Source organism: Betta splendens, chromosome 6 (assembly GCF_900634795.4).
Source record: "Betta splendens chromosome 6, fBetSpl5.4, whole genome shotgun sequence".
NCBI lineage: Eukaryota > Metazoa > Chordata > Actinopteri > Anabantiformes > Osphronemidae > Betta > Betta splendens.
Window position 1 is genome coordinate 7,930,185 of NC_040886.2, and position 27,540 is coordinate 7,957,724.

Sequence of the window (27,540 nt, forward strand, 5' to 3'; positions counted from 1 at the left end):
CGCTAATTAGGGTTTCTGTCTCCGAGGGGCGGTACGTTCCCCTTCATTCAAAACAAACACAGTCTGCTCCTGATCTTGATAAACGCCGCTACCGGAGGAGCGCTCCAGTGCGTCGGCTTTGAGAACCGGCCTCACGCGCGCTTAAATGTGTTGTCTCAGCTGCTGGTTGGGAACAAGTAGGGATGGCACTCTTCCTCCTGCCTCATCTTCCTCCATCATCACTAACTCAAACACGCGAAGCGCCTGCTGCAGATGTGTTAAAACGGCTTCTGTGCTTTGTAGTGCGATTAAATGATGGGTTTTGTTGTTGCAGACAGGAAAGACCACACCGCCTGTTTCCAGGCTAAGACCCCCGATGAGGAGGCCTGCGTGGGGGTGAAGATCGAGAGCTCCACAGGTACGAACGTCACCCTCTCATCTTCTTCATCCGTAGTTCTGCCTCACACGTCTGCTCCACTCGGAAGCTGTGCAGCGTGACCATCGTCGCTCCTCTTCCTCGCTGTCGCCCGGCGATGCGTGAGAGGTGGAGCTGCCACGCGCAGTGTTAATATGCAAAGCTTCGTCACCATCGCCCCCGATTCACAGGAGGATAGCGCGTGTGGTTGAAAAAAATATCGAGGCAGGCGCTTCGAGCCTCTGCCTCTCGTCTAAACGTCTTATTTTTAGTCCAGTTTTGCAACAATGAAGTGAAGACGAATTTAAGACGAGTTGAATATGCAGAGACAAGACGTGCAAGGTTCTGAATATAGGTGTGTGTGTGTGTGTGTGTGTGTGTGTGTGTGTGTGTGTGTGTGTGTGTGTGTGTGTGTGTGTGTGTGTGTGTGTGTGTGTGTGTGTGTGTGTGTGTGTGTGTGTGTGTGTGTGTGTGTGTGTGTGTGAAGGGGATGTCTTGGTGATGAATGAGCACTTTCCTCTTGCCCTCAGCTTCATCTAGTATTTCATGTGTTCCCATTTTCTCTCTCTTCTTTCCACCATCTTTAAGTCCTTCTTCCTCTTCAACCCTCTTCCATCTGCCTTTTCCTCTGGCTGTCCTCTCTACTATACTCTGCTATTCTATTTTCTTCTCACCATTGGCCTTGTTCTCCTAAATAAATAAAACCACTATGTTCCATCGTACCCTCGTCCCCTGCTGTAGATTTAAATGGGGTTCTAATCTCACCCTTGGATTAGGGGATGAGCGAGGGTTAATCTGACAAAAGTCTGGGTGGTTGAAGTGAAACGGCTAATCCGTCCTGCCCAACAGTAACAGTAATGTGTGTCACACACACGCACGCACGCACGCACATCTAACCTCAATCACTGCCACAAATGGCAACACAGTGCTGTTTACAGTATGTACAGAGTATAAACTTGAACTTTTCCGTTTATGTTTTATTCTTATTGTCTCATCCCTGATACTGTTTGAGTTTTAAGGACGCCCCCTGATGAAAGCATGTGAGCTCCGTCACAGCTCTCTGCCGACGCCGATCAGTGGCAGCTGCAGAGGTTGACCTGCTGTTGCAACACTTGCATGTGAGGGCATTAACGCTGCTGTTGCACAAGCTTTGCAGGGCTTCTGCATAGAAAAGTCTGAACTGGGCCGAGTCGGGGACGTGGAACCGGCTTCGACCCGAGCTAGCGCAGTGCTGACATTTACTGGGGAGGAATTTGGAGAATCGGTAAAAAATTCTACCGGTCTGACTGGTTGAGTGGCAAAGACAACTAATGCCTGTCATTCCTTTGGATCCTGCTGAGCTGACGGTCACGTCACGAGCGTGCAGGTGCATGTGTGAGCCCGGCTGCGTTTGAACATGAATGGGCAACAAACACCCACACACATACACACACACACACGCCCATTTCTCAAGCTGATATTTACTGTACGCCGGAACTGTCTAGGCTCTGTGTGTGTGTGTGTGTGGGGGGGGGGGGGGGGGTTAAAGTCCTCTATGCTGGGCTGTCTCAGACACAAGGGAGCAGCTCTGTAGCAGGTTAGAGACAGAACATGGAGTCGCAGTTCCCTGTGCTGACTTCTGCTAAAGGTACATGTTGTTTGTGGTCATGAAAAGCCTGATTCTTGTTTCAGTCTTGGGTTGATTCATCCAGACTTACGTGTTTTACTTCCTGTGTGCAGCTCTCATCTGGCGGTTTGTACTGACAGATTATTGACTCTGGGTTTTATCTGGAGGGCAGCGAGCGCTGACAGAACGGGTGCGTGACACTCGGGGCTGTTTAACTCTGGTGTTTGTTAATGATCGATCCCACTAACTGATGCCGGGGTAGATACACAGAGACGTCACAGCTGTTATGTGGAACCAGGTCTGTCCTGCACTCGTAGTCTTTGCCGCCGTTGTGTTTTTCTCTGGCCCTTAACATGATTCGTGAGAACAGGTGATAAGAACACCAGGCTGCAGGGCCACGATTAATGTAACAGCTATCGTTTCTTTAATCTCACTGTTTGCAGAGTCGGTCCTGTTAAATATCATCGCAACATGAATTATGAAATCGAGCGTGGCTCTGTTGTTTTAAGAAAACATCCACCTTAATAGAGGGCGTGTTCCAGAGTGAGGGAGGGAGGAGTCCCATAAGGATCTGAGTGACCCTGCTGGGCTGAGTCACTGCGTGGCGCTGATGCCTGGGAAGATCGCATGGAACCTAACCTCAGGACTCTTGGGACACACACACACTCACACACACACAGTCAGACACGGTCAGACACGGTTCCTCTGCAAAGAGACTCTCCACTCCAGCTGTGACCTGCTCGGTCTCACTCACAGGGTGAGTTCATTAACTGGGATTTCTAGCTTTAACGAGTGCAGCTTTAGCTGGTGTCATTTTAATTCTAGTTGTCATTACATGTGCTTCCTGATTGAAGGCAAACTAATTTCTGGACAATGGATAATCGTTTGCTTGTTGACACGTTCTGCATTTGGCAGTTGACGTCTAATTATAATACGTCGTCCGCGTGTTTGCAGAAAGCACCCAAACGATCTCTAACACACGGGTCTGAGAGTCGCACCCGCGCAGCATTGGTCTGGAGCTGAGCCGGGTTCACAGGTAGCGACAGACACGCTTCGACCAAAGGGAGGTCAGAGGCGCTCGCTATCAGCTGACGACGCTTCAGGAGACAGAGATAGAGATACCTCGATTGTTACTTACAGTAATTACACTCGTTGGTGTTCGCCGGGAGGAGATTAGCTGCGGTGCACCTGCAGACTTGAGGTCTGTGGTTGGTTCCTGTGCTGAAGACGGGAAGGAATCTCACTGAGCTGCAGATACTGGTCCTGTGTTGTTTTTCAAGTTGTGGGGGCCAGTGTTGGGCAACGTCGGCTTTTAAAGGGTAATACGGCGAGAGTAGACGCGTTCTTCTCAATTCTCTGAAGTTATTCGACAAGGATTTTGCAAATCAGCATTGGTTTTTTTTTTATATCAGTTCTTCTTTCAGTGTGACTGATGCACGTCGCACGTTTCTCACACTCTGGGCAATTGTTTGCTTGCTATTTTCTTGCTGAAACAGAAGCAGGCGCCTTTAAAGTTGGGGACGGCGCAGATTTAGCGTCTTCCGACGGCACAGTGACAAGCGGGTCGCCGTGGCGACGGGGACAGAGGAAAAGGTCAAGTCTCGGTTTGACTTGTGAAGCGCTCACTTCCTGGATTGCGGCGGCGCCCCGGCGGAGTTTCGGTTTCTTCGCGGGGCAGCTCGTGGAGGTACAGCAGCTACAGTCAGGACGCAGGCATCCGCTGACATCACAGCCTCCTCCAGAGCGTCCCTGCTTCTTGTTTACTGAGCGCAGCTCAGTGCCACCGGCGCCGACACAGTCCTAACGAGGAGCTGCTCCAAGCGTCAAACCCGTGAGGGCGTCTCCCTCTCAAATAAGGACTAGCTCGTCCCATTTTGCTGGAACAGAACCGGTTGCATTTCACCAATCTAACATATAATTAATGATCTGATATTAACTGAGGCCTCACTCATCCGCCTGTGTCTTCGTTCACATCTCATGTGTTTTGTCTCACAGAGGTGAGATGCTCAGTAACAGGCCCGGGAGGCGGCACCAGTCCAATCCGCTGGCAGACAGCTGCTTTTTAACTGCATGCACGTGGATTGTAACCGGTTGTCTTAATGTGGCCGCGACGAGAAGCCAAGCGCATAATCAAGGGAAATTCTTGAGGCCGCCTCTTTCAAATTGATTGGTAACTTCGGGGATATGTTTAGAAAGGCGGCCGGCCCGTGCGCCGCGTGGGACCGATGCTCAGACAGTTGCTCTGGCTGTTGTCTTTAATTACGGTTGGCTTGTTGAAAATAGCATCTGTGACTCTATGGTTCTGTGGGGTTTTTTTGTCTCGCTCTTTTTCTATAAACTCTCTCTGCAGTGCATCTTTCAGCCGCTGTTTCGTCTTCAAGGCCTCCGTCCGTGTGTCCGGCCATTCTGTATGAAAACTAGGCCGTTTTAATTATAATGAGAGCCAGAATTAGCAGTTACAGCTATTTGTGGACTAAAAGAGAGCAGGTGACCTATCCTCTCCTAATTTACAGTAAATGGATAAGGATTCTCTTTTTCCATATTGGCATCAAACGGGACCAAACTGTGGGTTCTTTAGAAATAAAAGAAGAACGCGCTCACCTGAAAGTAAAAATCTGCACGATCTAGTCAACCTTCAGGGATTTGATTACGCTCACTTAATCTGTCTGAGCCACTGTACGTAGATTCCTCCACGCTGTGTGTGTGTGTGTGTGTGTGTGTGTGTGTGTGTGTGTGTGTGTGTGTGTGTGTGTGTGTGTGTGTGTGTGTGTGTGTGTGTGTGTGTGTGTGTGTGTGTGTGTGTGTGTGTGTGTGAAAGAGAGAGAGGTCAGAGCTAGATTTGTACTTCCGTAAACACTGGTGCTCATCAGCTGGATCAACTGAACTGAACTGTCTGACACTCTTTAAAATTTAGCCCACAGCCGTTCAACTAGCACACGTTTTTTTTGATATAAATATTCTGTGGCTGTGTAGAACCACTGAACCTCATGAGAGTTTCGAAGAAGAAAACACTGATCCTTAAGGCCTTGAATATCTTGAATAAACAAGCCTCTGAAACAAGGCTGCAAAACGTCGAATTAACATGCAACCTTGACTGTGAATTCGAGTACTGTGGCCCAGAATCCATTAGGAGGCTTCAGCTTCATTTTATTACCTCAAATTAAAAACCTGTTTTTTATTTAGTATTACTTCTAGAAGTCATGAAGTAAATCAATAACTCCATTTGCGCTTTAAGGTGCATTTAGCTGAATCCCTGCACATGTAGAGTCTCTATGAATCTGAAGACTGTATATTTGGCAGCTGCATCTGTGATATGCAAATGCTCTCATCCGATCGTGATGCATCATCTGTCTAGGAGGAAACTGAAGAGGAAGCCTAAAGAGCAAAAGGACTTTCTAATAGTAACAGACAGAGATCAAACACTTTGCCTTCCTGACTTCAGTACAGTAGCATCGTGATACGATCATGTTTTATACCAGGCTTAATTCCACACAGTGAGAGTGACGCTTCACCATTTGAAGGGATCTGGCTCTGATTAAGGTGTTTTCTCTCTGTGTCCTGCAGCTCTAGGCAGCAGCCCGGCGAGCGAGCGCAAAGGGCCGCCCAGCGTGCAGGAGTGTCTGAGGCGGGCGGGCGGTGGCGGAGCGGCAAGCAAGAGCAGGGGAGGGGTCAATGGAAGAGGCCCCGGCAACAGGCCGCGGCTTCCGAGTAAACCACAAGGTGCGCGATAGCGAGTCACAACAGCAACACAACGCTGCGCGGTGGGAGAGCGGAGGTGTCACAACACCAGCCGGATCGGACGGATCCTCCTCCCACGTTTAGTCACAACCTGACCTTAGTTATGTAAACTGGATCAGCGAACCCTGACCTTTTTATTTTAGATTATTTAAGATCCTACACAGATAAGACAGAGACAGAGATCCAGACTTTCTGCTGTTGTAAAGACGGGATCATCCACTAAAAAAGTCAAACTAGTCCCTCTAACTGTAAAAATGACAGTTTTAATTTGAATCACTGTCAGTTTGTAGAGCACACAGCACCCCCTACCGTCTACAATAGGAAATGCAGCTGAATTCTCCCTAAGCAGAAACTCAGTGTCCGATCTTGCTCTCTCCAGTGCCTCCAAAGCCGCCGCATCTCCAGAGCCCCGTGACGGAGCTGCCGCCCCCACTGGGCCACCTCCAGAAGCCACCGCCCGCGTCCAGCATGGAGGAGGGAGGCGGAGGAAGGGGGGGAGGAACAGGAGGAGGAGGAGGCGCGGGAAAGGGAGCTGTGAACCGCGAGAGGCTGAGGGAGAAGCAGTCGAAAGTGTCAGACCTCATCAGCCGCTTTGAGGGAAACAGGTAGGAGCCGGACTCTCTCTGGTCTCAGATGCTGTGACGGGACTAGAGGCGACGCGCGGGAGGGGGAGCTTTAGCTCCATCTGTTCAGTCGGACTCAGTGAAAGTGGCTTTGCACATTCAAATCACCGCCGTGTCTTTGAAAGGCCTCTTGGTCAATTCACTTCATAGCCGTTGCATTGAAACGACCTCGGTGACCTGGTCCTTCCGAACACGTCTTAGAAAAGGAAAAGCGGGAGGCTGTTGATTCTAAAGCCGTCGGCCTTGAGTCACTGGTAGTAACTCAGACGGGCGCTCTGCGGATTAGCCTGCGCTTCAAGCCCAGCGTTACTGGAGGATGAAGGGAGATTTAAACGCAGCTCCTCGTTGCTGACAAGAAGCCCAGAGGGTGAGGTAGGAGCCGTTTGATATCAGCGTCTGTACCAGTGGACCCGTAGTTATCGGTTGCCACTCGTGCTGATCCACGCTCTGCCTTTTTGTGACTGTTCTGTAGTAAATGGGCTCAGAATCACCGCTCTGCCGTTCTGTTACTCACACCTGTGCGTGCGTGCGAGCGGCGTCGGCGCCGGCAGGTGGATCTGCAGGGCTACGGGGTCCGCGGAGCAGAAAGACGCCAACGAGGCCGGAATTCGCCCGCTAAGATACTGATCTGGTCCGCGTGACACCACGCTGCCACGAAGACGCCTCCGCGGCTCTTGATTGTTCCTGCGTGCGGCCTGTTTGAGAGACGCGTCGTGTAATGGAACACTTCACATAGTTATTTACATACAAAGAGGAACCGCTGTGTTTACACCCACACGCCACGCTGTGTGTGTGTGTGTGTGTGTGTGTGTGTGTGTGTGTGTGTGTGTGTGTGTGTGTGTGTGTGTGTGTGTGTGTGTTCCAGCTGCAAAGGGCTGAAAGTCTATCGCCTTCTAATCGCAGTACTATTCCGCCTTCCTGAGTGGGACGTGATACTGTTTCACGTCAGAGCCTCAGGTGGCCGACGGCCCAGAAGTGATTCATCCGAGAAGTGTTTCACCAGCCTGTTGTTCCTCTATTTATACACACTTCCTGTTTCAACAGGACAGAAACATTCAGCACAACAGTCACTAGGGCCGAACGTCACCTGCTGGTGTGATGCCTCTCGGGTCCTTAGTGTCGGGTTACCGGAGTCAGACTTACAGTAGTTATGCCCAAGTCTGAACAGGTTGTTGATTTTCTGGAAAACAGCTGGATTTACTGCTGAAAGATGCATGTGTGTGTGTGTGTCCGTGTGTGTGTCCGTGTGTGTGTCCGTGTGCGCGTGTGTGTGTGTGGAAGTAGGACAGCATCTGTCTCCTGGGGGCACTGCTGAATCCCTCCTCCTGTCTTCCTCATTACTGCACCTCTGTTCCTCCTCTGCGCACACACACACACACACACACACACACACACACACGCACTTCCTGTTCATTACAGCAGCTCTCAGCAGCCTCATAAGGCAGAGGGCGGTTTTGCATCTCCACAGTTTTATTTTTAACTCTCGCGCTCACGTGCGACAGCTCTGTGCGGACTGTTGTGTCTCGCGCTCCCTGGGCAACTTGCTGACTGGAGCATCTAGCCCGTAATCCTTCGCTTTTTAATCCTTTTTTCTTTTTTTTTTTGTTGTGGGGGGTTATTGGCGACCGGCTGACTTCCTCCTCTGTGCTCTCCTCTGTTCCTCCAGCAACACAGAGAGCAAGCGAGACGAGTCGCCGCTCAGGAACACCGTCAAGCCGAGCGGCTGCGGCCCGGCTCCCCGCCCCAACGGGAGGCAGGCGGACGCCGGCAGGATCCAGGAGAACCACTCCTCGGCGCCGGCGGCGCCGGAGCAGGATGAGCGCAGGCCCGCGGCCAACGGGGTGCTAGTGCAGATGGAGCAGGGCACAGAGCGAGCGGAGACGAACGACCAGACGGCCGAGCTGGTAAATGGAGACGCGGGGGACGGGGGCATGGAGCGGCGTGAGGACCATTCACCTCCGCACACGGACGGAATGGGCTCAGGAGGCCTCACGGACTCTGTGGACAGCGAGAGCAAGACCGAGACGGAGGCGGAGACCAAGCATGAAGAAGGCAGCACAGAGCACAAGGTAGGCGCACGTCTGCTGAGCCTTCAGATCCACTCTGCCTCCGGCGTCCTGTTCTGGCTGCAGTCGGATTAGGATAATCAGCACTTGAGTCGAGCTAAGTTGTCTCAGCTGCTCCTCCAATCGCAGCAGGTTGCTTTCTGTCGAGGCTGAACGGATGCTGAGTGCCTGAGCTCAACCTATGCACCGTTTGGGTTATGGTGCATTCTATGTGCCTGTGATTTTCACACCCGGATGAGCAAAGTCCTGCTTTGCATCAAATGCGGAGAATCAGTGCAGTGAGGCTGAACTTTGACTATTAATGGTTTATGTGGTGGACGTGTTTCTAATCCACATCCAGTTTACTGTCATCATGTCAGCTTGGATTCGAAGATCGAGTTACTATTAGTTGGCTAATAATATGATGTAATAATGCTTCTAAAATAGCAAACAGGCCCCTGTAAAAGGTCATGAGGTGCATCTGAGGCTTTGTGGGTGATACAGAAGAGGAACGGAAAAGTTGAGAGGAGAGAAGAGGCTATAAAATATTTAAAATACAAAATCTCAAAATAGATTCACCAAGATGTAAATGTAGTATAAAGAGATTTTGGGTGGCATTAATTGGAAATAATCCACAGGTAATTGACTGCATGGATCATGAATCTATAGGAAGAACTGCTTCCTTGTGGTCATGCATAGTGTTGCCTTGTCTTGTCTGAGGCTTGTCTGCTGTAACAACTGGCCTCTGCTGGACATTGTTCTGCCTTCGTCTGGTTTGGTGTCATTTCCCTTCCTTCGTGTTTTCATTTCCTGATCCGAGGGCCCCGTGCGACACCATGTTAACAATGCACGCAAATAATAGTTGCATGCTGGGACACGCGCTCCAACACTGGGCCGTGCAGCTTCTTTTGAAGCGTTGGCTATTTTAACAAACCACAAGAAGCTCAAGTAAACAAGCGTTAAGGGAGGGATCGGAAGCAATACTTTAAAATGACAGCAGTGTGAGAATAAGAACGCAGAGTCACGCATGTTGAAACGCTAAGAATCGGATCACGCGCATGCAAATCGGGAACGAAATGAAAATCGGGATGACGCCGCTTTCTTCCGCCCTTCAGGAGACGAACGAGGAGAAGCTGTTTAAGATCGCCAACGAGCTGCTGCAGACGGAGAAGGCCTACGTGGCCAGGCTGCATCTGCTGGACCAGGTGAGGCACCGAGGAGCCAAGGAACAGAGGGAACCCTGCAGGTCAACGTGCGCGGGGATGTTCGTGGCTCACGGCACCCGTGTTGCATGCGTCTCCGCAGGTTTTCTGTGCTAAGCTAACGGAGGAGGCCACCAAGGGGACGTTCCCCGCGGACGTACTGAAGCACATCTTCTCCAACACCTCCTCCATCTACGCCTTCCACAGCGGGTTTCTGCTGCCTGATTTGGAGAAACGCATGGAACAATGGTACCGTTCACCCCAAGCACCCAAAATAAACTATCACGATTGAGCCGTTTTGATTAGCGTAGCGCTCTCCGTCCCTGCAGGCAGTCCAACCCCCGCATCGGGGACATCCTGCAGAAACTAACGCCCTTTCTCAAGATGTACGCGGAGTATGTGAAGAATTTCGACAACGCGATGGAGCTGTTGAAACACTGGACGGAGCGCTCGCCTCAGTTCAAGAGTATCATTCAGGACATACAGGTTGGTGCGGTCTGGCGGTGAAGCGGGTTGGCGGCGCGTGGCTCGCGTCTAAGCTCCAGCTTTCTTCTGCTTGCGTCTGGACAGAGTCAGGAGATCTGCGGCTGCCTGACGCTTCAGCATCACATGCTGGAGCCGGTGCAGAGGGTCCCTCGATACGAGATGCTGCTGAAGGACTATCTGAAGAAGCTACCTCAGGACGCGCCCGATCGGCGAGACGCAGAGAGTAAGTGACGCGTTCCAAATGTCTCGCGTGCAACGTTTTCAGGTTCGGTGGTTACTAACGCTAACAACCCCCCCCCCCCTAGAATCGCTCGAATACATCGCCACCGCAGCGACGCACTCCAACTCCGCCATACGGAAAACCGTGAGTGCAGACGCCTTAAAAAACCCGTTTCAACAGATGTGCGCGAGCGAGAGTCGCCTCGGGAGTGTGAACGACTTCCTCCTTGTTTAGGAGAACCTGAAGAAAGTGATAGAGATCTACGAGATGCTGGGCGAGGAGGAGGACATCGTCAACCCCTCCAACGAGTTCATCAAGGAAGGCCACATCCTGAAGCTGGCGGCCAGGAACACCTCGGCCATGGAGCGATACCTCTTCCTGGTGAGAGACAGATTCGAGCGAGGGGGAGTGTTTTCCCGTCTAATGAGGGAAACGTGCTGAGACCAGACGTTGTCTGCACAAGCCAATTGAAACAAGTGAATCATTCGGTGCCAGGCCCCCCGCTGTGTGAAGGCACACGGGGGGCACATGGAGGAACCTCTCGCTTACTGAGACTGCCAGGTGATGTGATTATGTCCTGGCTGTTTCTTATTAGCTGCAGACAAAATGTCTCCCACCAGCGTAATTGGGCGCTGGTGCAGATGCTAACGTCGCGTTTACCACCCGGTCTCTGTTTCAGTTCAACGACATGCTGCTGTACTGCGTGCCCAAGTTCAGCCTCGGCGGGCCCAAGTACACGGTGCGGACGCGTATCGGCATCGACGGCATGAAGGTGCTGGAGACGAGCAACGACGACTACCCTCACACCTTCCAAGTGTCGGGAAAGGAGAGGACACTGGAGCTGCAAGCCAGGTACGAGCGCCGCAGTTAGTTTTAGCCCTACAGAAATATCCCAGCTCTGGAATTTACTGTTGGTTTGTCCCCTCAGCTCAGAGCAAGACAAAGCCGACTGGATTAAGGTACGTGCTCGCAACGACTGACGCCTTGTTCCGCGTACTCATGTGACCAAAGCATCCTGCTCTGCTTGAACTCACAGTTGCTCTTCAACTTTCAGGCGTTCCAGGAAACCATCAGCATCTTCCAGCAAAAGAATGAGTCATTCAAGAACGCCTTGAAGGACGTGGAGGAAGTGTCGGTCGGTGTCACTCGTTCTCGCGGCCCGTTCGCTCCTGGCGCCGTCGTGGTGGTGGTGCTGTTGTGCTGAGCGTGTTCCTGCTTTTCCCGTGCAGAAAGCAGAGCTGGGCAAGCGCGCCCCAAAGTGGATCCGCGACAACGAGGTGACGATGTGCATGAGGTGCCAGGAGCCTTTCAACGCGGTGACGCGGCGGCGGCACCACTGCAGAGCCTGCGGCCACGTAAGCGGCCGGCGCGTTGTTGTGTGGTGATACGGCAGGCGGGCGGGGGACAAACGCAGCGTCTCTTCCCTTGGTCCCACAGGTGGTGTGCTGGAAATGCTCGGACTACAAGGTGACCCTCGAATACGAGGCCCACAAGACCAACAGAGTGTGCAAGAACTGCTTCCAATGTCTGAACGGAAAAACGGTGACCGGGGGCAAGAAGAAGGGCATCCTAGAGGTGAGTGGCGCGTCTGCACTCGCACACGCCGACCAGCAGGGGGCCTGACGCGTGGCCGCTTCTCCCCGAGCAGATCGAGGCGGCGCAGTTCGCGGACAGCAGCATCATCTGCGGCTTCCTGCAGTACTGCAGCGAGAAGAACAAGCCGTGGCAGAGGATGTGGTGCGTGATCCCCGAGAAGGAGGGCGTGGTGCTCTACCTGTACGGAGCCCCTCAGGTAAAGGCCCGGGCCGGAAAATGCGTTGGTTCACGTGAGGGGGTCCATGTTGACGCCCGCGTTCTGCCCCCTCAGGACGTGAAGGCCCAGTCCACCGTCCCCCTGCTGGGTTACTCCGTGGAGGACACGGACCCCCCGTGCAGCTTCCGCCTCTCCCAGTCCAAGTTCGTCCACAACTTCGCCGCTGAATCCGAGGAGCTGAAGCAGCGCTGGCTGAAGGTCATTCGAGTGGCGGTGACGGGGGAGGTGCCCGAGCGCCCGCACGCCAACGGCAGCAACGCAAGCATCGCGGACAACAACAACACGCAGGAAGTGGCTGCCGACGCCACATAGGTGTGCGAACATGCTAGAAGAAGGGACGCGTACGTCAAGAACCCCCTCCCGCGTCGCTGTCCTGGGACCTTTAGGACGATATGTGCTGGATAAGCTGCTCTTCCTGTCACCGTTCCCCACTTTTCTTCTGGAATCGCCTGGTGGCACCACGCAGGAATCGATGATTCACTGCTCGGGCCGCGCTGGAGGACACGTTGCTACAATCAACACTAGAGCAGAGGGGCCTCAGGACTCATTGACTTCCCTTTAAGTCCCTCTGTCAACTCTGCCTGAGCCATCGGACCTTTACAAACTCATGGTGTCCTTTAAGGGATCTGAGCAAAAAGAGCATTCTGCTGGTGCTGTAACTTGTACAGAATAAATGTTTTACTGGTTTGTTTTTCAAAGGAACTGTTGTTTTTAATGTACAAAAATCAGCCTGGATTTTGTTTTGTTCTGTAATACAGAAAACACGTCTTCATAGTATTTCCCCCATGTTTTTGCTCAAGAGGATGATAAAACGGGAAAATGACAGAGATTGATCAAACGCTGGCTGGTCTCTCCTCGGCTTTGCTCTTAGATGCACCTGTTCTTTGGTTTTTCTCTAGGTTTTCTATGAATTTGCACATGTTTTGCTGCAGACGGACCACGGAACGAGGGAGAACGTGTGTTTTGTTGTATTGCAATGACAATGCACCTTTTATAAATGACGTAAACCTTTTGTTTTTATTTGGCTCATGTAGTTTGTCGAATACCTGACAAATGAACTTGCATAGTTGCGTTCTTGTCATAATGTCCCTGTCAATCAACATTGCTCATTGACTGTTGGGGTATTTCCGAGTCTCGAGAACTAGGAGGTGTTGGTATAACAGCAGGCTGAGGGCAAATAAAAAGCTGAACGTCAATCGATGAAAAGGACAGTGTGTAGTTCGTACATTGAAACATGAAAGTCCGGGTCCTACATTACCCACAATGCATCTAGATGGTTTTACTTTTTTTCATCTGTCCGATAACTTACACGTCACTTAGAAAGAGAAAATACCTTAAATTGGTCACAGCTCAAGCATTACAATAAATAAGTCTAGGTGTCAGTCAGTGTTCCCATAAGTGTCAATACTGTGGAAACAGTAAAGCAAATGCTCTATCTGGTTTCTACGTAGGTCTGTGTTTTTCATACATTGCTATTGCCCACATATTGCAACTGTGTAATCTGTTATGATCATAAACAAAGGATAAGTGATGGTCTAGGTTGAGATCCTCATCATATTTGTATGGCAGGTTTTTATTCGGATGGCAGATATCGCAAGCATGTTGTGAGAAGTGTAAATGTATGTTTTAATGCTGTAATTAATTTTATTTAAAATTAATTAATTTTATTATTTAAAATTAATTAATTTATAGAGAATTGAACATGAGGTGCGAGCAGCACATATTTGTTCCCACGTTATCCACAAAGTGCTGTTAGTGCAGCTGACTTGTTTGGGAGATGCTGGTGGAGTCTTCAGTGTGAACGGCCAGTCAGTGGATGGACGCTGTGTGTATGTGCAAGTGTGTATTTGGGGGGAAATGTGCCTAAATTTTTCAGTGAGCATGTTTCGTTACATGGCTGCGAGTTCTCCCTGTGCTCAATTCTGGTGCTCACCCCAGTCTCACCCTGAAGTCTTTCCTCTGCTCAGTATTTAAATAATAATAAAAAAAGAATAAGAGCACAAAACCTCTGTCTGTAGGATCTGAATGTATATGCAGATATTTATGTCCTATGATCCCCTTTCCCCAGATCTGAGAATCTGCGCACTTTACACTTGCATAAAGTGTACCTTCAAAGGAAATAAAACAAGATGAAACATGATTTACATGCTTCTAGTTGGTTTGTGGTTAAAGGACTTTGTGTGTACTGTAAAAGAAGCCTGACACTCATTGCTACTTCCACAAACAAGCGTCTTGTTTTGGTTCCTCGTTTTGCTTCTGATAAGAACATTTTCACAATGAGTCACACTACACATGCCAGTAGTAGACGTCGTGAAGCTGTAAGTGATAAGTTTGAGCTTGTCGGTAAAAGTACACGTAAAAAGGGAAACATCACCAGAAATAGGGCAGTAACTCTAAATTTTAAGTGAAATACACATGTAACTGATTTAGAAAATGTTTATTTTCACAAAAACAAAAAAAAAACAGACTAATAAATTCTTAAGTAAAAATTTTAGAAGTGTGTTTAGCAAGATACATTTCCTCACCTCTTGGGGATGACGTTTCTTGCACAGTGTTAGTCAAACATAATAGGACAAGTCACACGGAATGCACCGCGTTTGAAGGGGCATTCACATCCAAGATGCAGTAGGCCAGGAAGGAGGGGTAATGGTACAGAGCTAGATGGGAAGTTTCTGAAGTGGCCCATTTTATCGCTGGGTAGAGGTTTCAATTCAGTAAGAAACTGAGAATTTGCGCCTTGGTCAGTCTTTGTGCTCGAGTGCGACAGCCTCAGCTTTTGTGCGGTTGGAGCAGGCCTCGGATCCTGCGAACCAGAGCCTGGATGAAGGTGTATCTGGAGCGGACCTGGCTGTACAAGCCCTCCACCTCCAGCAGTTTCCTCTGCAGAGCCTCCCCAAAACCTGCGGCCATGTCGCTCTTCAACTGTGCTCACACAAACAAGACGAGGTTCAGGAAGAATGCAAGTGTAAAACACTTTGTTTCGAGAATTAACAATATGGGGACTAAAAAGTAAAATACAGGCAGGTCTTACAAGGTCTAGGTCCTGCTGGCTGACCCTGGACAGACCCAGTCCATGAGCTCCACTGGTCTGCATCGCCCCGAATGAGTCTGAAGATGAGGAATTTCAAAAGGTTAAAAGAATACAGCTAAATTCATTCTTACATTTAAACATCTCTCCTTACCGTCCATAAGGCGTGATTTGTATAAACTAGCTCCAGCCAACAGGGGGTTCTTAGGATTGGTTGGGGTACAATGCAACAAGTAGTACTCCAGGTGGCGCCACAGCACAAACAAACAGGTCTCAATAACATCTGGGATGTGAAGTCAAGGTTTTGTTGAGCTTATCATGATGTCACATGTGGTGTGAGAATGGATTGTTGCTGCTGTGCTGAATCTTCTTGCAGATGTATCCTCTATCCTATGTTTCAAGCTTATTGCTATAAATACAACTGAGCCACCACAATTTTAAAAGGATACAGGAGCACAGGGCCAGAAGTTTGGCTCGGTTGTTGATGAGCTGGACGAGTCGTCTCTTGGCCAGCAAGTTCCTCTGAATTGACGAGATTTTCTCCACTCCTACTGGGCCTGACACCAGGCCTTGGCACAACTAGAGAGAACATTTTTTCTGGTTAGAACTGAAGACAAAGGAGAAGTGTTTAAAATCAAACTGTATACGTCATTGTGCAGCTCTTTGCTTTATCATTTGTAAAGTAAAATACAGCAATGTTGTGCACAGCAATACATGATATTGATCCATCATTACCTCCTTGAGCTCCTCAGGAGGCAGCTGATCCAAGTTCTGTAGCTTTCCCAGGCTCTGTCTGTGACTCTGGTGGAACCGGAAGAAGTCTGCAGTGCTGGTCTTTAGCAAAAACAGGACCAGACCCAGGCTGGGGGCCCGGGAGTAAGCCATCAACGGCAGAGTGGATGAGAGATCTTAAAACAAATTAAAATGAATTCAGTGACTTTTGATAATGACAGATAGTAGAGAACATTTAACAAACATAACTAATACTGTAAAACAGCAGAAAGGAGTACACAAATAGAGTATTTGTTCATACAAAATAAAATGATTCAAAATCCTTTTCCATTTCTGGAGCGTGGACACATCACTGACCTGTTCTTCCTCCGTCCCTGCCAGCTGGCTCACTGCCTGACGGGCTGAAGAGGCAGATGCTGAACTGGGCCTGTGCTGAGCTCTGCAGCAGCAGTGTTTGGCAGTACTCCATGATGTTAGCACAAACCTGAGGACAGAGGACAGCGTCTCTCAGGTCACATAGATGACGAGGGGTAAGGGTTTCACACATTTACGAGATTTTCAGTTTGAGATGTTTAACCCTCTTGCCACCACTTTTGATTATACTGCTTTACAATGTAGTAAGTGCCTCTTTTTCCTCATATCATACCATTCTACTGTAGCGTAAATACGTACCAGGTACCTGCAGAAATCGCTTCTAACATGTCTATTACTTGTATAATTACACAACCAACCTGCTGCATGGCCACTGCCATCTCCTCTCGTCGCTCTGCTGACTCTCCAGGAGTGGTGATCTCAGCCTGCTTTAGCAGCCTCTCCCTCTCACTCCCAGCCAGACGGCTAAGTAGCGACAGACACAGACGCTGGAAAAGAAGAGAACTATTAGAGAACTATAGAAATTTACAGAAACTCATAGGAAACTAGAGACAGTAAATATATTATTTATTTTGCGAATAACAACTGCAGAAGTCTAACACCTGGAATCTGTTGATGTGACCCTGGAACTCCATAAGGGCAGCGCTATTGACCTCCCCACTCAACTCAAGTGCACCTGAAACACCATATGGTAGGACACCATTCACTAAATCACTGCAAATTCTATAGAACACGCAGCAAAATGAATACAAATTTGTCATATTTGTACCTGGTGGAGCTGTTTTACTAATGATGCCTGTCAGCAGAGACAACTCCTGCAAAGCCCCCATACTGAGCTCCTGACAGCGCAACAGGGACTCAATGGTGTCGGCATGGACGATTAACCACTGGAGTACCTGCATGCACACACATTTAACAGTGCAACATTATAAAATGGGTGGCTTTATCAGTGATAATGAAAGATGCTTTAAATAACTGAACCATCAAAAACCACTGTGGTCAGAATGGTCAGTCAAAGGTATGATGATTTAATGATAGAGGGGACTAGGTATCCCCTAATCCTTTAAGATTTGTAGGGTGACATTTAAAAGAAGGAGTAAGAACATTTTAAGCTTACCTGTGCTGCCCCCTGCTGGTGATTCATGGCAGTTGAAGTCAGGATCACCTGAAAGAGCTTCAGGGTTGGTAAAAGTATCTGCCTGTACCGATCCAGTGGGCTGGGGATGAAGCCTGATGGGTCCCTCATCATACTGCAGACCGCACAAAACACATACACGCACACGGCATAAGGACTCATATGGAATTTTTAGGTTCATGTTTCCAGGATTAAGACTGGTTCTGTCCTTTCCACATCCATACCTATGTGCATCGCTGTCCGGAACCATGTCAAACACCTGACACTCCATCAGCTGTGCCACTAGCCCACAGCGCAGCAGCTCTGCAGCACCCTGGCTTGTCTTTGCCACACGAGTCAGCAAAGCCTGTAAACACGCAGGAAAATACATACTTTAAATACCTTGTACATAAATAAATACCTTACACAAATAGTATCAGTCCTATGGTGCTTATATAATCAGAACATGAACAGTCTCCTATTGATCTCACCATTTTACTCTCATAGATGTAAAGTGGTTTGAGGAGGGGTGGCTGCGGTGTGAGCAGGCTCTGCAGGGCGACGTCATCCTGTCTCAGGCTTTCCACCACTGACCGTAAATAGCCACTGTTGCAGACGTAAACAAGCCACTGATTCTGACGGTCTATAGACAGGATGCGATCCAGCACTGCTAAGGCCAACATCTGACAGACCAGGAGAGAGAGCAATGACATTTGGAGTGAATAAAACGTTAGATCAGTGTGAGGCTGCATTGAACCTGTAAACTTGCTGTCTTTACAAAGCATCTTTACCCTGCTGATTTCATGACCGTCGCAGGCATCTCTACAAACAACCTCCATGAGTGCGTTTCCATAGCTCTCAATTATAGCAAGGTTCTCTCTCTGTAATTTGGAGAAGTCATCTTCAGGGGCAGTGAGACGCTCCCACATTGCTTTCCCTGCTAGAAGGTGATAGAGAAAAAAATCTCTTCAAATTTCATGACAAGTTTAAATTAGCAAGCTCTAATCAGGTTAATTTCTGTACCAGTCTGCAGGGTGTCTGGTTCCTCAGGTTTCTGGGCTATTTGAAGGTAGTACAGCAGAGAACCATACAGGTGAGCGCGCAGACGCTGATATCCACCACCTTTAAGTGCAGAAGACAGCTTGTAAATATTCAGACACACTTAATGTAAGAAATTGAAGTTTTACTTTTAGTCTGACTTTAATTGACCCATCACTAACCAGTAGAAAGGATAAAATCCAACAACTTCCGCAGGATCAGGTGCAGGGCAGAGTTAGCAATGGAGGCAAAACCAGAAGAGGTTTCTAGCCCCACCCCCTGCTGCTGCTCAGAGAGCACCGATTGGCTCAGTTGGGCTGTCAGAGTGAAGACGGCCCCAGCAACAATGGGCATTAATTCTCCTGCAGCATCCTCTGACAACACCTAGACAAATAGGGGTAGCATGTGTTTAACAACCCAGGTATTTGTTGAATCTTCTTGCACGAACACACTGGGAAACATTTTTGTTTGTTCCAATATTTATTATTAATGAGCACCGAATACAAATAAAACTGTCCCACTTGCCTTATCATGCAGGTCTAGGAGCAGGTCTCTGATGATCAGCTGTCTTTCATCGGCAGGTATAAGATCAGCAGGGCAGGCTGTGAGAAGCGTCTCCACAAGGCTTCTCCAGGACTGCAGAGCATGTCGCTTGGCACTCAGACTGCGACGGACACGGTTGCGTTCCACCACCTGCTGCAGGATGGAATTCACCTCCTGCAAAAAAACACCCAGAGACAGAAATGACGGCATTAAAAGATTATCTTTGACTTTTATGTCCAAAGGATTCAGGGCATTAGAGATAAAGACACTCTAGTGTATTCAGTAAGAATGGTGCCTCTTTAAATATTATTCTATGTTGCTACAGTACACACACACACACACACACACACACACACACACACACACACACACACACACACACACACACACACACACACACACACACACACACACACACACACACACACACACACACACACACACACACACACACACACACACCACTAGATTTAGTTCACTAACCTCCATCAACAGAGGTCTCTGCCCAATGGCTGCCATTCCTTGCAGGGCATTGACCTCAGCAACAAGCACTCTGTGAAGCAACTGCAAAGCAAAACATAAGCAAAATGACACAGAAAGCAGTGGAAGAACACACAACTGACACTGAAACACATCAGAAAGAAGGAAGATCACACGTTCAACCTAGAAACCAACCTTCACGTTGCACACGGTGTGGCCCTGCTCGTTCACATGTTCGCAGTTGGAGATCACCTGCTCTATCTGAGTGCGCTCAAAGAAGTCCAGCTGCAGCAGCTCAGGGATGTCCTGACTGAACTCGATGGCATCCAGCACACTCAGCAGCTTCCTGCGTACTGATGCCACAAAATGCAGACCAGTCAAAAACATTATTTATGTAAACTTGCATGAATATCTTTTTGTGTACCAAAATGCTACAAACCTTTAGAAGCTGTGTCAAAATGCAGGAAGCCGCTCACTGATCTAGTCTCTTCCTCCATGCCAGATTCCCCATCAACTAACAAAAGGTTAAGTTCATGAATGAACCCAAATTGTTGTGTAGTAAATACAAGTGTAATAGTTTTTGATGATGTACAGTACTTCAAAAGAATTATTGTGACCTTCGTATATTTGCAGAATTTACTCTGACAACACATCCCATACCTGTGTGCTGCGTGTGTGGTTGGTCATCCAGCAGAAGGCTGACAAGGCGCTGTGTATGCGAGCGCTGGCGGTTCAGTGAAGTCACTCTCAACTCGATTGCAGCGGTTTTCATGAGCCAAGACATCTGGGACAGAGCAGCGATCTGGTTACCTGAGACAGGGCATGGAAAAGGGAAACAATTTGCACAATCAGACAACTGGAACTTTGTAGAATTACTGATGCTTATCATCGCTTCCATTTCTAGCCTTGTTTTTTGCAATGAACTTTCCAAATGTTACTTTTTCCATTCCATATCACTTTTAGCAAGGACAATAAAAACTACCACAAATTTCTATTTCTCTACAACTCATGTTTTTCATTTCCTACATCCATTCATCCATCCATCCATCCATCTCTTTAGGCGATATGACGGGCATCCTATACTCACTCAGCAGGATGAATGGTAGGTGCCGCAGGTGAGAGAACAAGAAGTCTTGGCTGGTCCTTAAATAACGCATGGTGGGCCCAGATGTGTCTGGACAGGCACATAGTTGGTAAATCACCTAAAAAGAGAGACATTCCTTGTAATTTAGAAGGTTCACATACATTCATCTCACAAGCCAAAAAGACAGCTACAACACATCCAGTGCAAGCTTCCTCATTCCTGGACAGTTTGAGTAGAATAAAAACAACACCTGGTAACAGAGCTCGGCTAGGTGTGGGGCCTGCTGTGTGAGGACCGGTCCAGATCTTTTCTCTGTGCCTCTTTGCAGCAGACTCAAAATGGCATGGAGGCAGCTCCGTGGGCATCCCAACACACCTATAAGATACACAGTGAAGTTAACATGTAGATTATATTTGCAACACAATCTTGTTTCCTTTTCTCCTAGATGCTAAAATCACAGCAACCACCGAATTCTACATATCAGCTGCTTATGTCAGAACCTAACCTGGGTCCTGGAGGTTTGTGGAAGACACGGCCTTCTTGACCTCATATCCCAAGAAATAAAGGGCCAGATTGGGCGTCTTTAGCTCCAAAGAGGTGATGAGTAGATTCAGAATATGGATCTGGGTTTCATGTCGAATTCTTGCCACCTTTTTCCGTGAGTCTGAGTCTAGAAATTAAGCAATAATAAAGATGATGACTTCCAAGTGCATGATTAATTTTGCAGTTTTGCAAAATTTCTGGTATTCATTTGCCAAAAATTAGATATATCTGAAATTAATTAAAAAGCTTTAAAAAAATAGATAGCATATCTATCTCACCATCTCCTTTCTCTGTTCCTTCCTCTGCCTCTTCATTGTCCAGACACTCCACAAAACCAGCCATCAGTTTGTTACTCACAGCCTGTGCGGTGAAGACATTTAGATTCTCTAAATAAGCTTTAGTGGAGGTATGTCTGTCTATATGATTAAAATATACCAATAAATTTTATTTCTTTGCCTACTACGTTTCCATCAACATCTCATCATGGTGTTAAATACTCTGCAGCTCTTGAGATAGAACTCACCTGGTCATGTGTGAAATCTCCCACCAGCCTGATCTGAATGTTGGGGTAGTTGGAAATTCGACGCAGGATCTTGGCACTTTGGAAAGCAGCCTCTGGGTTGGAGCTACTGTGGTACAGATACCTGCCAGAGACAGACCCAGGTTCTCGCTTACTTAAAGACATTTTGTGACTAACCTTTATTTCACCAGTCAGACCCTAGAATGACTCTTGATGAGGACTGACAGTGCTTACCTGGCGATGTTGACAATGTGATCAGCCCTTCGTGTTTGAGAGCTAACCCCCTGGAGGAGCTGCTCCAAGGGAGAAACCAGCAGGGATGCCTGGCTCTCCCTGAGGAGATCCATGAAAACTACCTCCTTCTGTAGAGTCAGGTCCAACAAGCGAAGGCAGTGTAGCACTGCTGATTCCAGGTGAACCTTACCTGTATATCAAAGTAACCAAGCATGTCCTCTTGAACACATACATATATACACAGTCAGTATCTGAAAGCAGCAGAGTGATTATCTCACCAGGTAAAGGTGCATAAGTATCCAACTGGCGTACACCCTCTTCCAACAGACTGAGACAGAGCCCCAGCATGGGCGAGTCATTGAGCAGGTGAAACATGATGCTGTGGCCAGGAGGCTTGTAGGCTGGGACTTGCTCACCCTGCAACTCCACCAGCTCCTGGACAAAGTCTGAAGGCTGCGGCTCGTAGTCCCGCAGCAGTTTGTGGAACACCTCCAGTACAGAGTCAGCAACTTCCCACTGAGAGAGATAAAGTTCAGCAGGCACAAACAAAAGGCTGTAGCTACAAGGATTGACTAAGTGATACCAGGAAAACACTACACAGCACTTTACCTTCTCAGCAGGACGGCGATATGCTCTGGTGGGGAAGGGGAGAAACACAGATTCACGCAGGAAGTTCAAGTAGGGCTGGAAGCCTGGTACACGGAGACCTGCACCCAGATTAACAGGCAGGCTGCTCTCAACCAGCGTGCTGATCAGATGACAGAAGCTTCGTGTCAGTGGATACTCCTCGCAGCTCGACTCAATCTCATTGAGCTCCACCTGAAAGGAAAACAGAGTTAAGTCTCTAGGTTTTTAATGATGATTTTAATGAAGGAAGGAGCCTTCAAATAAAACACTCTTGATCAGCTAATGAACTTGTTGATGTTTGCCAAGGCCACATTTACTCACCTCAATTCCAGCTGCCTGCCTCTGTCCAGGAGCTCGAACAGTCTGAAGTATCTGCAGTTGAGAACAAGGTCTACAGTTTAATATCTGAGGCAAAACCACTTTAGAAAAAGCGCCTCATTAGTTCAAACACTGCAAGAAACCATTGTTTAATATTGAAACCCTGAAAGTCTTACTTACAAATATTGTCATGAAACATAAACTTTACCTGCGTGTACTCCAGAGACTGCCAGAGCGAAGCAGCGATCTCTGGTGACTTTCCAAAGCCGGCTAGGCAATGGAGGATTTCAGCTTTTAGGACAGGAGGAACGCTGCACTGGAGCAACCCCAGCATCACCACAACTGGGGTCCACTGAGGATGCTCACATAATGCTAGCCGAGCATTTTCACTCTAGGGAAAAAACACAGGCATACAACGTTTCAATTAAATAAAATATCAGCCACTTTACCATTACCATAGGTACAAGATAAAGAAATTCACTAAGCTCAGTATTTCCAGACTTCTAGTCCAAGTTAATCCATACCCATGTAATGATGGTGGTGAGTAACTGCAAAAATGAGGTTAGTCCTTCCAGCTCTCTCAGGGTGATGCCCCTTAGTGGCGGGTGGCGGTAGTGTGCAGCATCTGGATTTGGAAGGTCTCTTCGAAGATTCTCATGATAAAGCATGAGTGAATGAAAGAAATGTTCCCAGGACACAGGGCTGCCTGAAACTCCCTGAATGTTGTCACCTGAATAACAGTATGTAATATTAGTTGGCTTTTAGTAGTGCCAAGTTTAAGGTTTTTAAGCAATTTGGTCATATATGCGTCATTGAAAGTTTTACTTATAGGGTCATAAGATTTTGCTGAATGTAAATAACTACAAAATATCATGAGAGTTAATACTATAGTGGCAAAATCTTTAAGTGGTAGACTGATTATTCCTCACCAAAATTGAAACTGTGTGAATGTATCATCTTAAGTTGCAGTTATTATTACAATAATCATCTCTTACTATGTGTGGCTCCGTTGGTTTTAAGTAGACTGAAGCAGTAGTGGGCACACTGTGGACCATTGGCAAGACCTTTTAGCATACGGAGGTATGAGATATAAAGAGTGGAAGGCAGAAGGTCCCCCATCTGACGCACAAACTTGGACAGAACCACCTGAGAAAGAAATCATTTTTGACAATTATGAAGGTTCGACCACTGGTTGTTTCCAGTCTAACCGGCATCCAGAAAATATGGCCCATACCTGTTTATGTGGAGGTCTTTGCAGTGCCATTCCTAGATAAGACCCCTGCAGAGAAGTGTGCTGGAGAGACTCTGTAGGACACCAGAACTCCAGCCCCAGTTCCAGCCCAAATGTGTCTTTATTGTAAAACTCTCCTATCTGCAAAGACAACACAAAAGCTAACACTGTCACCTGTATAGTTTATTCTATTGCTACTATTAGTACTTCAAATATTAGATCAGACTAATATGACAGTGTGCATTAGAAATATTACTGACAAGAATCATGAGGTGGTCTAAATCCTTGCGCAATGATGATGGAAGTTCACTGTCCATCTGTAGGGACATGTGCACCAGCCGGGCATCCTCATCAGCACGGTTACGCAGCTGCTTCACCTGACAAAAACAAGAAAAATATGACAGAATATACATTAAATTTCTAGTATCTTTACTATTACACTTTGATAAAAACTTGGAAGAGGACACCTGTGGCATCGCTTACCTTCATTGGCATGAGTGCCAGGAAATCTGTAATAAGTGAATGGAGTCGTCGGATGTAAAACTCTTCTTGGGCAAAGCTCTCGCATCCAAGTATGCCCTCCTTCATAAACAGGAAGACATCTCCCAGAATAGCCTGGTCAGCCAGAGCCTCATCTGCCTCGGTGAACTCAACCAATGCTGCACGAAACACATACAAATGCACTACACGTGTGACTAATTGTTTACATGTAAAATGTTTCTTAAACATAATGATGGCAGATTTTATATATATATATATCTCCAGAAAAGAGGCCTTACCAGCTCCCTGTGGTAGCTGGGAAAGCACCCTGAGAGACATAGCCCAGGCCAGCCGACACACAGCCTGCAGGCCTGGAAGTTTCCACAGCTGTCCATCCATCAGACGATTATGCACTGCAGATACATACTGCCTCTCTGTGAGCAATGGCAGAGCCTGGAGAAGATCTGTGATAAATAGAACACCAATTTAAATTCCTGCTATCAGTCAGAGCAAAATGCTAAAACTAATAGCAATCCTACACACAGCTGCATGCTTTGTCCAAAACAAATATGTAGTTGATAAATATATAACAGTCTCCCACCTTCTCTGTCTTCAGTTCCCTGCTCTACAAAGCTGACATCCAAGCAGTAGAGCAGTGCCATGACCAGTGCCAGGTTGACACTATCCAATGAGCCATCAGCTTGCGCCGTCACTGTCTCCAGGTGACTAATGAGAGCCAGAGTGTCATCTTTGGACAAAGGTGATTGACAAGCCCATGAAAAAAGGCTGTCTGCCAGTGCTTGTCGGCATTCTTTGATGAGGTCGGACACCTGGTGATGAGGAAGAGACTTTAAAGCTTGTCCATATTCATATCGGTATAATCATACTCCACATGTTTCAACAAGAAAGCTAGCAGAACTGCACTAATGAAGTGTGGTTGAAAGGTTTTAAATGAACATTTGGTCCCACCTCCTTCCTGTGCTTTTCATTGCCCAGGCCGCGCTCCTTCTGCAGCCGTTCAAATTCACGTGTTACACTGATCTCTGAGACCAAGGTCAGGATATGTTTAGTCAGACCCTGGCTCATCAGTTCATCTGTAAAACGTGTTGTCAAAGCCACCAGTTCTCCACTAAGTAAGAAAAAACACAATAGGAAACATAGAGAATATATGAGAGTTGAACCTTTTTGAGTATATGGTATTGCAAAGTACTTGTGTGGTATGACACACTGCAGTATAGTGCAGTTACCTTAGATCAAGAGTAAAGGTCTTGCCGTGGCGTGACTGGATTAGTGTGCGCAGAGAGTTGGCTACACAAAGCTTTCCATCCCAGTAAAGCAGTACAGCTACAAGCCCTCGTGTCAGTCCTGGAAAATGGGGCTGTTGGTGTTCACCTGGAGTACAGATATTATTGTATGAACAATTTGATCAAAACATAACCATCATATGTTTATTTGAATATCAATTCTAAAATACAAAGCATACCCTTAACATGTAATGTGATTTAGTACTTGCTTATGGATATGTTTTCTTTTTGTCAGCCACTTTACCTGCCAACAGAAGCTCCAAAGCTGACAACTCTCCAATATCAAACAAATCACTGAGGATGAATGCCTCAGTAAGAAGCTGCTCAGGAAGGAGTCGTGACCCCTGCTGCCCTTGGATGGCAATGCCTTCTGTGCTGGCTTTACGCACTTTCTCTCTCTGCTCTGCACTCTTTGGCTGAGGAAAAAACAAAACAAACAAGCGTTACCAATATAACCATCTTAAAAGACACGATGAATATCAACAATGCTTGACCCAACAAAATATGCTCTCACCGGATTCTTGAAGAGTGACAGAAAGTGAGGCTTATGTTTCTTCAGCTGTAGGTCAAGAAGGTGGACACTCTCTGGCTGTCTTCTCAACACTGCCCCATCCACCGTCTCCCATAACTCCTTCAGCGGCCCCCACAGACTGGCTCCTATGTGTGCACATCAACTCAGGTCTTGTTTCATCACATATACAAACATCTGTTTTCTATTTTTTCTTCCTTCTAATGTTCCATTCTCACTTGTAATTTACGAAACATTCCACACTAACTGTATTATTACATAAATCATATATGATATTTATGAAATGTGACTCTCTGATCTCTAATATAGAAATAAATATGCTGACAGAGTGAACGTCTTATATACTGTACAGTAACAACCTGGACGGATGTGCTGTAGAAAGAGAGCTTTATACGGCGTAACGAAAAATACAAGTAACATAAAATATGCATCTATGGTTTTTATTTTACGACAATGACAATTACGTTGTGCAATTTTTTGAGTAGCATCATCTACAAAATAACTGACAACGACACAACAGATAAGTTTAAAACAGTCAAAACATTAGCTGCAACATGCTAAAACAACACGCAGTGACACCAAAACAGTTTGTTTCACTTTTGTTTACAAATAAATGAACTCGCATGCTAAACGTTTGTCTAGTGCCGCGACACATACGTCTAACCACACGGCTTTGCATCTGCGTCTAACATGAGTTTTGTCTGTTTGTATTTCATTCAACCAACTAACCTAACTAGCGTCCCCTTGCATGCTAACGTCAGTTTAAGCTAGCTTAGCAGACGGAGGCTGAACAGGAGTGATCCACTACCATGTGGTCAAATTATTCCACAAGCAGGAAATACTAGCACTAAAAATGACATTGCACGTGCTTATCGCTAAGTTCACAATTAACAACTGCTGTTAGAAACAACCGCAATTTGTTTACTTAATGAAAGAAGTATAGTTCATACCCGAATTTACCGCCATCTGCGACGCCATGATACACTAGGCAAGTTGGACAGAAGCTTCTGTGCCAGTGCCGGTGTGAAATTTAAAATGATAACTTTTGCAGACATGTGTTGACTACATTGATTGGAAAAAATTAAAAATATCCTAATGTAATGCATTTACTAGATAATTAGACGCACTACGACGATTTAAACATTGACATCATTTTGTAAAACTTTCTTCAGGCGAGGTCCTCGCACGATTGGTGCCATTGAGATCGGTGGGATTTGTAGTTAACTAAGGTCTGTA

General features: G+C 47.3%; 2 protein-coding genes across 8 annotated transcripts in view; one reads left to right on the forward strand and one right to left on the reverse strand.

The window, feature by feature from the left end:
• Window positions 1-14,267, forward strand: part of fgd4a (FYVE, RhoGEF and PH domain containing 4a) — a 29,566-nt gene extending 15,299 nt beyond the window's left edge. For 5 of the 7 annotated variants that reach the window (XM_029152887.3, XM_055509928.1, XM_029152886.2 and 2 more), the window contains exons 2-18: window positions 314-397; window positions 5,565-5,720; window positions 6,118-6,343; window positions 8,028-8,430; window positions 9,522-9,611; window positions 9,712-9,857; window positions 9,938-10,094; window positions 10,179-10,317; window positions 10,400-10,458; window positions 10,549-10,695; window positions 10,994-11,166; window positions 11,243-11,273; window positions 11,369-11,449; window positions 11,544-11,669; window positions 11,752-11,889; window positions 11,963-12,106; window positions 12,182-14,267. In XM_029152887.3, the coding sequence (XP_029008720.1) occupies window positions 314-397; window positions 5,565-5,720; window positions 6,118-6,343; window positions 8,028-8,430; window positions 9,522-9,611; window positions 9,712-9,857; window positions 9,938-10,094; window positions 10,179-10,317; window positions 10,400-10,458; window positions 10,549-10,695; window positions 10,994-11,166; window positions 11,243-11,273; window positions 11,369-11,449; window positions 11,544-11,669; window positions 11,752-11,889; window positions 11,963-12,106; window positions 12,182-12,439 (2,558 nt within the window). In that variant the 3' untranslated portion in view covers window positions 12,440-14,267. Of the gene's footprint in view, window positions 1-313; window positions 398-1,969; window positions 2,022-2,597; window positions 2,758-5,564; window positions 5,721-6,117; window positions 6,344-8,027; window positions 8,431-9,521; window positions 9,612-9,711; window positions 9,858-9,937; window positions 10,095-10,178; window positions 10,318-10,399; window positions 10,459-10,548; window positions 10,696-10,993; window positions 11,167-11,242; window positions 11,274-11,368; window positions 11,450-11,543; window positions 11,670-11,751; window positions 11,890-11,962; window positions 12,107-12,181 lie in introns of those variants that run through there. The other 2 variants (XM_055509929.1, XM_029152891.3) reach the window with 2 other exon arrangements.
• Window positions 14,268-14,549: 282 nt separating this feature from the next.
• Window positions 14,550-27,409, reverse strand: nup205 (nucleoporin 205). The gene is made up of 42 exons (XM_029152883.3): window positions 27,255-27,409; window positions 26,290-26,432; window positions 26,020-26,191; window positions 25,719-25,863; window positions 25,441-25,600; window positions 25,073-25,301; window positions 24,771-24,935; window positions 24,475-24,650; window positions 24,252-24,368; window positions 23,995-24,132; window positions 23,756-23,906; window positions 23,285-23,490; window positions 22,969-23,151; window positions 22,764-22,814; window positions 22,425-22,634; window positions 22,094-22,331; window positions 21,816-22,005; window positions 21,585-21,705; window positions 21,340-21,421; window positions 21,024-21,188; window positions 20,769-20,893; window positions 20,522-20,636; window positions 20,095-20,244; window positions 19,874-19,948; window positions 19,630-19,787; window positions 19,438-19,518; window positions 18,937-19,128; window positions 18,594-18,795; window positions 18,397-18,495; window positions 18,165-18,313; window positions 17,865-18,056; window positions 17,619-17,740; window positions 17,377-17,509; window positions 17,029-17,155; window positions 16,862-16,935; window positions 16,619-16,747; window positions 16,245-16,371; window positions 15,891-16,063; window positions 15,605-15,734; window positions 15,310-15,438; window positions 15,159-15,235; window positions 14,550-15,049 (listed from the first exon to the last, which is right to left on the reverse strand). Exons 1-42 carry the CDS (start codon window positions 27,280-27,282, stop codon window positions 14,897-14,899), a joined length of 5,982 nt encoding a protein of 1,993 aa, XP_029008716.1. The 5' UTR covers window positions 27,283-27,409; the 3' UTR covers window positions 14,550-14,896.
• Between the last annotated feature and the right edge of the window lie 131 nt (window positions 27,410-27,540).

Coding starts and splice junctions, on each gene's coding strand:
- nup205 (XM_029152883.3), bottom strand. CDS start 27,282: ATGGCGTCGCAGATGGCGGTAAATTCGG. Junction 19,788..19,873: donor TTTTGACACAGCTTCTAAAG/GTTTGTAGCATT, acceptor TTGTGGCATCAG/TACGCAGGAAGCTGCTGAGT. Junction 16,936..17,028: donor TAGTAAAACAGCTCCACCAG/GTACAAATATGA, acceptor ATGGTGTTTCAG/GTGCACTTGAGTTGAGTGGG.